Source organism: Peromyscus maniculatus, chromosome 2 (assembly GCF_049852395.1).
Source record: "Peromyscus maniculatus bairdii isolate BWxNUB_F1_BW_parent chromosome 2, HU_Pman_BW_mat_3.1, whole genome shotgun sequence".
In the NCBI taxonomy this organism is placed as follows: domain Eukaryota; kingdom Metazoa; phylum Chordata; class Mammalia; order Rodentia; family Cricetidae; genus Peromyscus; species Peromyscus maniculatus.
In genome coordinates, this window is record NC_134853.1 from 15,373,863 (window position 1) to 15,387,072 (window position 13,210).

The 13,210-nt window shown below is 48.4% G+C and overlaps 1 protein-coding gene across 1 annotated transcript; it reads right to left on the reverse strand.

Annotated features, from left to right (window-relative positions):
* Positions 1-6,959: 6,959 nt before the first annotated feature.
* On the reverse strand, positions 6,960-10,697 carry Hey1 (hes related family bHLH transcription factor with YRPW motif 1). Its single transcript, XM_006977888.4, has 5 exons — positions 10,438-10,697; positions 10,139-10,214; positions 9,918-10,001; positions 9,572-9,653; positions 6,960-8,673 (listed from the first exon to the last, which is right to left on the reverse strand). Exons 1-5 carry the CDS (start codon positions 10,524-10,526, stop codon positions 8,105-8,107), a joined length of 900 nt encoding a protein of 299 aa, XP_006977950.1. The 5' UTR covers positions 10,527-10,697; the 3' UTR covers positions 6,960-8,104.
* Between the last annotated feature and the right edge of the window lie 2,513 nt (positions 10,698-13,210).

A 13,210-nucleotide genomic window follows, 5' to 3' on the forward strand; every position in this document is an offset into this window, starting at 1 on the left:
CACAGAGATCCAGACAGACCTCTGCCTCCCAAGTGCTAGGATTAAAGGTGTGTGCCACCACTCCCTAGCCTCTATGTTTAATCTAGTAGCTGGCTCTGTCCTCTGATCCTCAGGCAAGCTTTATTGATACACAATATATCACCACAGGGATTGCTGAATCAAAGCAGCCTAGATACTTTAGGAATGCCTTAACTTTAAAATGGAAGTAGAAAATGTATTGCTTTGGGGAAGAGGTTATACTTTTGTTTCCACAGGAAATGAAAGGCAACGGATTCCTTCAAGGTTGATAAAAATCAGGTTTGATCATGAGAGATCCCCTGAAAATCCTGGCTACAGACATAAAAAATTAAAAGACCTGAGTTCCTGTCTCTGCCTGATTATATTCCTTTCTCTGCCCAGCCATATCACTTCCTGTCTCAACCTCCCTAGCGCTGGGATTAAAGGTGTGTGATCCCAAGTGCTGGAGTTAAAGATGTATGCCATCACTGCCTGGATATTTCTCTTTTAGACTGTCTTAATCTTCTGTAGCCCAGCATAACCTTGAACTCACAGAGATCCAGACAGATCTCTGCCTCTGTGCTAAGATTAAAGGCATGTGTCACTACTGCCTGACCTCTATGGCTAACTCTGTGGCTAGCTCTGTCCTCTGATCTTCAGGCAAGCTTTTATTTCTTAGATTACAAGCAATATATCACCACATGTCTATAACAATTAAACTTAGAGTTATCTTAGGTATGTTTTCAAGGTCATACAGAGATATATTTTAAATAGATAGATGGTCTTCAAACACTTCAAAGGCCTACAGCATATGACATTTAAAATGTTTTAATAACATAAGGCTTTTCATGACAGTGAGACACATCTGCTCCTGACAGTACCAATCTTCTTCAAAAAAGGATGATGGGCACTGAAAAACCTCCATATGGAGTTTACTTTTATTATGGTAAAGTTAGCCACTGGGCAAGAAACTGCCATTGACTCAACTGCTGACAATATGCTTTCCAAACTGGACAAGAAGGACACAAAAGACTTTGCCAATGCAAGGTAGGACAGTCCTTCAAAATTCCTGTTTTACAAAAAGGTCTATCAGATATTCTAGGACTGTAGACTGAGGATGGATGCCCCAACATTTGAAAGGAAACTTGGGTGACTATCCAGGCAGCCAGCTGTTTCTGTCATTCCTATAGTTTTAGAAGTTCCTTTCTCTGACCTTCCTGTTTAGTCAAATAATATTTTAACCTTCTTGGGTCTTTGATGGGGAGTGAAGACTAGACAGTTACAGTTTTACAGTTTTTCTTGTTACAAAATTCAGAAAAGAAACTTACATAAGAAATGTAAAGTTTATAAAGTTGAGAAACATATAAGCTTAAGTTGTTTATCTAAGAATATGTCTTAAGGTCTAAAAAGATATTTTTAGGATGGTGATACAAATTATGACAGAAAATGGTTTAGGTATAAAACTTTGAACTAAGATAGGATAGCTAATACAGTACTTCTCCAAATTTGCCAAATGCAAAAGGACTGGATATTGTCCTTACCTGACATAATCTTCAACTGATAATTGTCCTTATTGTATGTAGTTTTACTGTGTTAGAGTTAAAACCTTTTGTTTTTATGTAGACAAAATGGGGGAAATGCTGTGAAATAATCTTTTTGTACACTGTGAAGATACATCTTTGCCAAGGTGCCTTCTGATTGGTTCAATAAAGAGCTGAATGGCCAATAGCTAGGCAGGAAGAGGTTAGGCAGGACTTCCAGGCAGAGAGAGAAGAAGAAGAGATGAATCTAGGCACAGATAGAACACCAGAGGACATGGAGAGGAAACAGGAGGTGCAAGATGGAAGAGAGGTAAAAAACCATGAGGGAAAATGTAGATTAATATAAATGGGTTAATTTAAGTTGTAAGAGCTAGTCAGAAAGAAGCCTAATCTAAGACCAAGATTTCATAATTAATAAGAAGTCTCTATGTCATTTTTTTGTGAGCTGGCAGCTCCAAGAAAAATCTGTCAACATCTATTCATCCATCCATCTCACCCATCTACCCATCCATCCATCCATTATCCATCCACTCATACATACATATATACACTCATCCATTCATCCAGGCATCCACCCATCCATCTCACTCATTCATCCATTCATCCATGCATCCACCTACCCATCCATCCATCCATCCATCCACTCATCCATCTGTCCATCCATCTACCCATCCATCCATTCATCCATCCATATTCACACCTATCCATCCATGCATGCATGCATTCATCCATCCTGGCATGCATGCATTCACCCATCCATCTACCCATCCATCCATCCATTATCCATCCACCCATATATACATACATATATACACTTATCCATCCATCCATCCATGCATCCACCCATCCATCCATTCACCCACCCATCCATCCATGCATGCATCCATCTATCCATTCATCCATCCATTCACCCACCCATCCATCCATGCATGCATCCATCCATCCATCTATGCATGCAGGCATTCATCCATCCATCCACTCATCCATCTATCCATCCATGCATCCTTCATTCATTTGTTCAGTAAATGTTTATCGAAAGCCTCCAATATTGTACGTGCTGCTTTAAGTGACAGAACTGTGGAAATGACAAACCAGCCAAAAATATACAGTAAGCAAATCACCAAAAAGTGTGTATTGTCATTCTACAGTCAGATAGTGCAATGCTATGGAGAGGAACCGAAGAGGAAAGGGAGGTGGGTGGGGCATGAAAGGGAAGAGTGGGATGACTGTGTGAATAAGGGTTGTCAAGGAAGACCTCATGGGAAGAGAAAGCTTGGAACATATCACCAGCTGAATTCGATTACAGGCATGCCTTAATCTGACTTTGTTGCTATAACAGAATACCACAAAACCCAGCTGGTTTATGAACAGAAACTTGCTTGGCTCGTAGATCTTCAGGCTAAGAAGTTCAAACACACGGCACCTGGTGAAAGCCTTTGTGTTGTTCATATAACACAGCAGAAGTGAGTGCCTCAAAGAGAGAAAATGGGGTGAACTCATCCTTTTTATCAGGAACCCACTCATGGAATCACCCCGAAGTCAAACCATGCCGTTCAGGGCATGCGTGTGCTTTGTCACAAGCCAGCTGCACACTCACTCTTTGCTAGACGCCACCATGTCGGCATCTTGTTAACTCTGTGGCAAAGTGAACCCAGGACCAAGGGAGAGCACCTTCAGGAGAGATTCCTGGGAGTTGTCCAAACACTACAGAAAGATGGTTTCGCTCTCATTTGTTTTATTGTTGTTGTTTTTCTTGACTTTATTTTGCTTGGAGGAAATGAAATAGCCTAGAAAACAAAGTCTGCCATATCTTCTCATGGTATCACCTTCAGACGCATAATTAGTGCAGTATTTACTTTTTTTGAAGCCTCTACTGACTCATTTGGCACATTCAAAGATATACACGACAAAAATATCAGAAGATTCCAGCCCTCTGCAGAGCCATTCAGATCCCTTGCCCCCACTGGCCCAGTCTTGCCAGCAGATAGATTTTGGTAAGTAAGTTGCTAACCAATTAAAAAAATGGTTAATTTCACAAAGAAATCCAAAGGCAGCAATGGTCTTAAAGACTCTATAACTTTTCATTTCATTAATTTACAGTAATATATTTATTTGATTAAATGGGTGATTATTAAGGACTCAGGACCAGTGAGACGGCTTGGCAGTTCAAAGTACTTGCTTGCCCTAGAATTCTGATAGCCTGAGTTCAATACCCAGAACCCATAGTGGGAAGAACAAACAAATGCCTGATAAAGGTTCTCTAACCTCCACACTCAGGCTGTGGTGCACACACGCATGCACACACACATGCATACACACACACACACACACACACACACACACAAGGAGGTGGCAATCAATAATAATTATTATTATTAATTTAATTTTGAAAAACTTCAACAATTGGGAAGCACTGACTCAAACCTGTGTAGGAACAAGATCTGATAGAACATTTAGTGAAACCTTCTTTTATGATCTGTCACCTGACCAACACCTGCTTTCTCCCCAGTCACTACATGTCCCCGTGAGCAGACATTTAGGACCCTTACTGCCCATCTAGTCATTTGGCAGATGGCCAAAAGAGCCCCTACATAATTTTAATGACCTCTCCAAGGTCACTCAATTAGATAAAGGCAGAACCGAAGCTAGGATTCAAGCCCCTTTCCCAAGATGCCCCATTCCCTGGAGCTTGGATTGTGAAAGAAACTGGGCCACATTTGAAGCAATGTCTTGGATGATGTTGGCTCTGAAGTTACTTTAATTATAAATCAGCACTAGAAACTAATGAAGGCATCAAAGCTGTGGTACTGGTTCAGACCAGAAGGGCTGGGGAAACCGTAACTAAGAGACAGAACATTTCCTGTGGGACTTTAAATTTAAGTAATCTATATTTAAAATATCATGATTTTAGTGACTGACAGAGTGGGGAAGGGAAAATCTGAATAAAAAGTCACATCCTAATTTAGCTAGATGAAATAAATTAGCAATGGTATTTCTTGGATTTTTCTAATAGAGACTAGTTCATACAAGAACTCTCAGCTTTCATTAATTCACAGGAATATATTTAATCAATTAAGTGGGTGATTAGTAAGGACTTCCATTAGTATTATGAGCAATGATATTATTTTCATAAGATAAATATACTAGGGGCTAGAGAGATGGCGGAGGACCCGGGTGTGAGTCCTACCACCACATGGTGACTCACACCCATCCCTAACTCTAATTCAGAGGATCTAATGGTCTCTCTGACCACCAAGGGCACCAGACACACATTTGTGCATGCAAAACACTCGGACACTTAAAATAAATAAATCTTTAAAAAGATGACTGGATGTTTATTTACACTAATGGGTCATCTAGAAATTCTTGTTTATGCCGGTAGATGGATAAAAATCATGTATGCTATAAAAGTAGACTGGAGTCATTAACTGATGATCCTGTTAATTTTTAGTGCATCCGTTCAAAATGGAAATGGGAATTGTTGTAATCGAACAGTTCTGCTGGCTCTTTGTCAGAATTTCATCTTCTCACTCCACCTGAACCACCCAGAAACCTGCCACCTTCAAGGTGTGTGTGTGTGTGTGTGTGTGTGTGTGTGTGTGTGTGTGTGAGAGAGAGAGAGAGAGAGAGAGAGAGAGAGAGAGAGAGAGGGAGGGAGGGAGGGAGGGAGGGAGGGAGGGGGAGGGAGGGAGGGAGGGAGGGAGGGAGGGAGAGAGAGAGAGAGAGAGAGAGAGAGAGAGAGAGAGAGAGAGAGAGAGAGAGAGATAGCAGGATATTTCCTTTAAAAAAATATGAAATTTCAAAACTGACTACTCAATGTAGTAACCGAGCACTTGGGAGGTGGAGGCAGAAAGATCAGGAGTTTAAGGTCTGCTGCCTCCACATAGGGAGTTTGAGGACAGCCTGGGCAAAAAGAGGGAGGGAGGGAGGGAGGGAAGGGAGGGAGGGAGGGAGGGAGGGAGGGAGGGAGGGAGGGAGGGAGGGAGGGAGGGAGGGAAGGAAGGAGGGAAGAAGGGAGGGAGGAAGGGGAATGAGAAAGGGAGAAGAGAGAGAGAGAAAGAAAGAAGAAAATGAATCCTTTTGCCCTTCCCAAAAGTGCTCCCTCCCAGATCATGATTCAGCCATTTTCCTGTGACAAGGATGACCTGTTAGATTTTTGACACGTCCACGGCTCTTTCTGCGAACTGCATTAGCAGCCATCCAAGCCTAGGTACCAGCAAGCTGAGTGGAAGGAGGCACAATGCTGTTCAGTATGCTGTATCACCAGTGGAAGCCCTGGTTGCTAAATTTAAACATGCTTGGCAGAGTCGTCACAACACCTTCCATCCTAGGCTTGTGTCAGACAGAGCGTCTGCATGGCGCAGGCAATGCTGAGAAAGAGCTTCTGATCTCAGGAGAGACCTAGGGCTGAAGTCACTGAGCAAAAGCATCTCACATTTGAAACCCAAGGGCCCGCCTCCCATCCTTCCCGGGACCCAGCAGCTACTGCTCAGTTTCAAAGTCTAAACTTCTCTTTGCGTTTTCTTTGCTCTCTCCTCAGGGAGAGCAGCACAGTTGCTCCTCTGAGAGCAGCAGCCCTCTGTTGTCGTCTGCCAGAGTGGGCTTCGCCTTCTCCTCCTCTCTGCCACTCTTGGGGTCCAGGCAAACTCCTGCCGAGTTCCTTCCTTGCAGGATCTTGAAGGCACTCTTCTGTGGCCAATGACTGCCTGTCATGGTAGCGTCGTGTTCTAACTTACAGCATGTGTCTGCTTCCTCACACACAGCTCAGGAGCACAGTGCAGCCCCAGGGTTAAATAGATTCCTCAGAAAGGAAGACTCCTGGAGCTGTGCAGGTGCAGAATTACAGCCTGCCACTGCTCATCACCGAGCACTGCTCATCAACGCGCTACCCCAAGCCTCCTCCATGGGCTCAGATGCAAGGCCATTGTAGTCCTGTTCTCCCATGAAAACAAATACAAATAGATACATGAAATGTTCTATCTTACCAGCAAAGAACTCAGCACACAGTAGGTGCGTTCAGCAGCTTCTAATCAAATGATCAGCACGGCTTAAAATGATTTTATCAAGTTCCTTCCAAGAGCGCAGATGCCAGCCTGAATTCAAACTCGTGAGAGAGTCCAGAGCCAGAGAGTTCAGAACCAGGCCACCTAACTGAGCAGCAGATAAGCCCTGTTCCCTCCTGGGAGGCCAGGCAAAGCTCTGTAGTCTAACAAAGACACTTCATTTGACGTTACAAATCCACACAGCCTAGAATTCCAAGAATAATGAAACTGGCCAATGGAAGAAAACCAATCATTAGGCAAAATGAAAACCAGGAAACCTGAGATTTGTCTCAACCAACAGAGGGAAAGGCTAAAGATGAGAGACACAGCAGCATACTTTGTTCTTTGTTTTTGTTCTTTTTTTTTTTTATTATTATTTAGTCACAACACATCAGTACAACAGAGGTCAAACCCAGTGGAGGCTGTTCAAATTATACCTGCTAAAGGAATAAACCTGTAAAACAATACTTCTAGAGCCCAAATCAAAATTTTAAAAAATCAAAGAGAAGGCAGAGAAGCCCTTTTAAGTATCACAAAAACCACATTTTCATGCACCAAAAGGGAAACACAACATGAAAATTTCCAGTTAAAAGAAAATACGGCAGTTCCGGGGAAATCAGGTTATGCATTTAACAGGCACTGAACTGACTACTTGCGTACTACAATCACTTATGCAGGTTAACACTTGTGAACTTGAGATCTGTGAACTGAAAATGCATTGCATTGCTTGGGGCTGGAAAGTGCAGGCATGTTCTACATAATTGTCTTGCTTGCTGCCAACACTCCAAATGGGGATGGAGCCTACCAGTGGCTGTTTCTAAACCTGAAATGTTAGCACAGCGAAGCCTGCCAGGCCACAATAGCTGGTCATCTGGATTCAGGACCACTGAGAAGTCTGTGCATTCACCTCACTGCTCCAAGAGGCAGCGAGCTAGTGTTTCTAGAATAAAGCTGTTCCTCTGATTTGTCAACGCTTTGTTTGGAAATATAATGCTTTGCTGACCCCCTCCCCATCCCACCCCGCCAAAGAATATCACTTATACACTTCAATCTGTCAAAGTATTAACAAAACCATGTTAACATTGAGCACAGTGGTTTGGGAAATTAATCCTAAAAAAAAAGATTGCAACTTATACAAGCCAGAAAACAGACCCCAAACACTAATGTTGAAATCCCCCAAACTGAGGCAAATGGAATCATTCTTGGACAGACAGGTTTACAAAAGTAAACCAAGCACAGAACAGACAACGGATCACAAAGTGTTGGTTTATAATCACTACCTCAACTGAATGTTTTAAACAAAAATTAACAACTAATTTTTAAAAACTGCTAATACATGACATGATAAAAAAATTTTAAAGAAAAAAAGTAAACCAACAAACCTTTAGTCTTTAGAAAAAAAATGTATCTGAAAGTGTACCTTTTTCCTTACTTTTACTGACGACTTTAAGGTGGTGTTGGCAACCGTCCCAGCGCACCTGGGATGTTAAGCGTTTCCCTCCCTCGCTCTACGGCATCAGTTCTTTAGAAAGCTCCAATCTCCGTCCCCCAAGGTCTATAGGGCTTGCCAAGGTTTGCAGCCTGCGTGGGTGTCGTAGGGCCCAGCAGGTGGAAGGAGCTGAAGGAGAAGGGGAAGGCTGAGAGCGAGGCCACGGAGGAGAGCAGCGGCGGCGACAGTTTGGAGGCCGAGGTCACCACGGGAAGCACCGGTCCCAGGCTGCCGCTAGGGGGCGCTCGCAAGGCCGGCGCCTCCGCATGGGCTGAGGCCAGCCTGCCCTGGTGATGCGGCTCCGTGGGTGACGCCGTGGTGCCAGCATTCCCGTGGCCATTCTGGGGCAGCAGCAGCGGGTGCGCGACGTGAGGGTGATGTCCAAAGGCGCTCCCCCAGGGAATGTGTCCGAGGCCCGCGTGGGCGCCGCTCGCGGCTTCCCGCTGGGAGGCGTAGTTGTTGAGATGTGAGACCAGGCGAACCCGAAGCGGGTCGGAGGCATCCAGTCCTTCAATGATGCTCAGGTAACGGGCAACTTCGGCTAGGCATTCCCGAAACCCCAAACTCCGATAGTCCATGGCCAGGGCGTGCGCGTCAAAATAACCTGAGCACAAAAACAAAAGGAAGCCTTCAAGGCGCTGCTCATTCCCGGATTTCTTCCACTCCACTTCCTGGCAAATACACATACAGGGTTACAGCACAGACCATGGGTCCTGGAAGCGCAAATATTTTGGAGCTGACCAAAATCTTTGCATTAATCAACATTATATGTTTGCTAATGCAAGTTCAAAGCCCAATTAGAAGCTGCTGAGCAGAAATTGGAATTATACCCTACCAGCAGATGAAACTATGTTCTTTCCTTTAATGTTTTCCCTCAACAACAACAAAAAATACATCAAGGACAGAGAAACCACAGAGTAGTGAAATTCATTAGACACACAGATGTAAGTTATCATCGGGAAGCTTTTAGGCACTTGGTCCTTGGTGAAGAATTTTGGGGCTGGAGACAGACACAGACAGGCTCCAGTCTCCCACCTTCTGTTAGCATTTTCCTCTGCTTGGCCACAACAGGTCCCTTCCCTCCGGATTCTTTTGGCAATTCGTTTTTTTAAATCCTGTGTATGAAATTCAGACTACATAGCTGCTGGTTTTAATAAGCCATTTCCCAAGCTTTTCTTAAATAGCAACAGACAAATGTGAGTGACTTGACCTAAATCATGGCTGTCACAACGGGAGGAGCTCAGAGACATCGGACACTCGCTGAAAGGTGAGTTAGTTCAGTTGGAAGAGGGCTGGGGCGATGAACTCACTGCCCAAGAGCCAGGAGCCGATGTGCTGCTGTTGAAGGTGCACTGGCTGGCAACCACACACTCACTGTTCGCTCTCTCCCCACCCCCAGAGCAAAAGCAGACGGGGACTGCACCAATCCCAGACTGCGCCTGCTGCTCCCTCCACGCCGCCGCCGAGCACGCACAGCCCCAGCCAGAACTGGAGAGGCGTACCTTTCCCCCCTGCAGTGTGCAGCATTTTCAGGTGATCCACCGTCATCTGCAGAATCTCTGCTTTCTCCAGCTTAGCAGATCCCTAAAGAGATGACAAAGGGTTTATCTGACACCAGGGCCGTTGGAGAGCTTAAAATACGCATGCACATACACAAATATGTAAGATTCAAACGTCAACTAAAGCAAAATGAGGTGTGTCCACAAAATCTGTTGGAGTTTTGGGTCTGAACGTACAGAGACATGGTAAGGCTTTTATTCCAAGACACGGATGAGGTTCGAAGCACGGAGGGGAGGGAATGAGGGTGCAGACGGCTACAACAGGCGCTCTACCTACTGCCTCCATTACCTGCTTCTCAAAAGCACTGGGTACCAGCCTCCTCAGCTCAGACAAACTGTTATTGATTCGGTCTCGTCGGCGCTTCTCGATTATCTGTGAGAAGCAGACAAAAACAAAGAACATTTCCATTATGACTGCAAATTCCAAGGAGAAGAAACTTGGTTCTTTCCGTTAGCTAATACAGCAATATGCATACACATTTAAAGTATGGGGGGGGGGGGATTACTCACGCCTCTCCGTCTTTTCCTGGCCAAAACCTGGGATGATGTCGTTGGGGACATGGAACCCAGCGCCGAACTCAAGTTTCTGCAAGATAGGAAGCAATTGCCTTGAGGAAGGATGGGGACTCGAGAGCCCCCCTGCACTCAGATTTCTTTGGCAACTTGAGCTGGAGAACGCTCTGGGGGGTCGCTCACAGCCAGCAGCAGTCGGCCCGGGGCTGCTGGACTCCGGGCAATGAGAACCGAGAACCAGCGCACCCCGGCCTCTCCTCCTCCCACTCAGGCTCGGCCGGGCGCCGCCAACTCACCCATTCTCGTCCGCACTCTCCTTCTCCACCTCGATGGTCTCGTCCAGCTCGCTATCGGAGGAGCTGTAGTCCGGGTGAGCTCTCTTCATGCTGGCGGAGCGCGGGCTCCGAGGAGGGTCGCGCGGCGGGCAGGGAGGAGTTAACAGCAGCGGCCGCTCGGCGCTCGGCTGCGGGCGGTGCGCGCACACTGATCCCACTCACGCTCAGCCTCCGGTTAAAACTCAACCATCCCTTTCCCACGCTGCGCCCCTTCCCAGGGCCCGGGGGAGGGCGGGGGAGGCGGGGAGGTGCGGGGGGCAGAGGCGGGGCCGCGGCTCCTGGGCAACAGCGGGCTCCGGCCAATCGGCGCCTCGCAGCGCGGATTGGCAGCCGCCCAGGGGGCGGGACGAGCGGAGGCCGAGGCGGGCTGCGCCCCGCCCCCGGAGCCCGCCCCTGCCCGGCGGCAGTGCGTCGGCTCCGCGGGAGCTCGGCTGGGGGCCGCGGGCGGCGCGGGCGGCGGTGGGCCGGCGGCGGGCAGGAGCTGGGGGCCGGCCCGGGACACCAGCCCGGCGCTAGCCACCGCCCCGCCCCACCCCGCGCGCCCCGATTGGCCTGGCCGTGCGCCAGGGCCGCGCCTGCAGCGCCGCCGGTGAGCCGCACGCGCCGCGGGCCGTGGGAAAGTGCCGGCGCCCCGGCCGCCAGCCAATCCGGACGGACGGCGACGGCGGCCGCGCTGGCGACGGCGGCGGCGGCAGCCCTGGGCGTCCGCATGAATGGAGAAGAATGGCCGGGCGGGGAGCGGGGCCGCGGGGCTGCGCGAGGGCGCGCCTGCCGGGCTCCTCGTGTGAACCTGTAATCGGAGTCCGGGCGCCGGCGGGCCCCGGAAGCCGCCGCCGCCGCCGCTCGCCTCCCGCTCTCCGCCCGGCCGCCGGTGCTGCACGGCGGGAGGCGCGCTCCGTTGGCCCGGCTTGGGCGGGTCCTGTAGGGAACGGTTGCCTGGGGCGCAGCTCGTGTAGGTGGTGGCCAGCGGCTCTGGGAGCCGAGACCGTAAGGGGCCGACAGAGGAATGATGTGCTTGGGGTGCGGGGAGCCTGTGAAAGCTTCTTAGCTCCGGGATGGAATGAATTCCCCCGTGCATCTCATTTCCGGGGAAGTGGACCGCTTGTTTTCTCTGTTAACTTGAGGGAGGGGTAGCTGTCCCCGGAGACATTCATTATGTTGGGGTTTTTGTTGTTGTTTTAGTTTGGTTTTGTCCTCCCCCCTCTAGAGTTGGCGGCCAGATCCTCTCAGCAGGCGACAGGGTGGCGGCCTGGGTGTTTGCTTCGGAGGCTGACCTCACTGCGGGAATGCACGTTTCTCACCAGCACCACACACACACACACACACACACACACACACACACACACACACACACACACACTCCCTTTGGTCTCAGTCAGGGCGGGTGTTAGGGGTGCTGTATGAAGTTCTGCGCACCTCGCCCCTCCTCCCCACCAAGAAGGCCGACTTTTAACAGTATTTTAAATCTAAGGATTGGTTCCTGAGTCCAGCGTTTATAGAAGTAGCCAAGAGAAAACCCGATCTTTATCCCGTTCGAAGGTAGAACACTCTGGGTTCCGCTGTGGGTCCCGCTGTGGGTTCCTGCCTGTGAAGCAAAGCTTCATGAATGTTGAGGGGAGTAAAAAAAAACTCCATCACTTTTGCCAGCATTTTGGTTTCTAGACTCGATGAGTTCCAAGCCCAGCATGAGGGCCTAAACCCAGTCCCCAGGTCCTTCTCTCCATCTGCACGCACTATGGGTCACCTCCTGGCTCCTATTAAAGATCTTCCTGCACGTCACCTTAACGTCCAGCTCCTCAGCACCCGTCCCTCCTCTGAATAGGTGAGGTCCCTCCATCTTGGCTTTGTTCTTGCCCCATGCCCCTGCAGGGCTGATACCCCACCACATGCTGCTTACGAGTGGTCAATCCAAGATCAGTTTCACAGCCTGTTTCCCCGGCTGCGTTCACAGCTGAGCTTCTACAGGGCTGCTGTCTCAAACCTGGGAGCTCATGACGAACATCTCTCCGCTGCCTCCATCTTCACACTGACACACCACAGCACCTGCCCCCTCCCACTGCCTGGTGATCCAGACAGAAGACTTGGCAAACCATTCCTGTGCCTTCCATAGTCCCTCCCCCATCCCATTTCTTCCCCCAAAGTGAGAGGTCGTCCTGCCCCAGAATCAGTGACTTCCAGTGCATGGCTTTTTCCGGGTCAGTGGCACCGTGCAGGAAGGCCGCCTCTGCTTTGGCCAGTTTTGGCTGCTCTGCAGAGATAGAAGCAAGCTACAGGATGGCTGGTAAAAAGAAAAGGTGGACGGTGAGGGTATTTGATTTCATACCATTTTAGGTTCCTGTATTTCTCACACGTGTGTGTTTGCCTCGGAAAACGAGGCTCTCCTGTTGGGCATGTGGTGTTGCATGCCTATAATCATACAACTTGGAAGTAGAAGCGGAAAAGTCATAAGGTTGAGCCCAGCCTGTGTACGCTACAGAGGTCAAGACCCTCCTGATTATATGTAAAACAAGACCTTGTACCAAAAAAGCCCAAGGCTGTGGCTGTAACCCAGGAGCCCAGCACTTGCTTAGCACCACCAAATGATATCAGCGCTCACCTTTCCATCCATCTAACCAGTACTGACTGTCTCCTTCGTGCCTGGCACAAGGCTAGCACCTGGGAACAAAGGTGACCGAGGTCATAAGCTCCGCTCTGGAACTCCCATCCTAGAGAGACAATGCACAATGAGCTAACA

Coding starts and splice junctions, on each gene's coding strand:
- Hey1 (XM_006977888.4), bottom strand. CDS start 10,526: ATGAAGAGAGCTCACCCGGACTACAGCTCCTCCGATAGCGAGCTGGAC. Junction 10,002..10,138: donor CCAGGAAAAGACGGAGAGGC/GTGAGTAATCCC, acceptor TGCTTCTCACAG/ATAATCGAGAAGCGCCGACG. Junction 9,654..9,917: donor CCAGTGCTTTTGAGAAGCAG/GTAATGGAGGCA, acceptor TCATCTCTTTAG/GGATCTGCTAAGCTGGAGAA.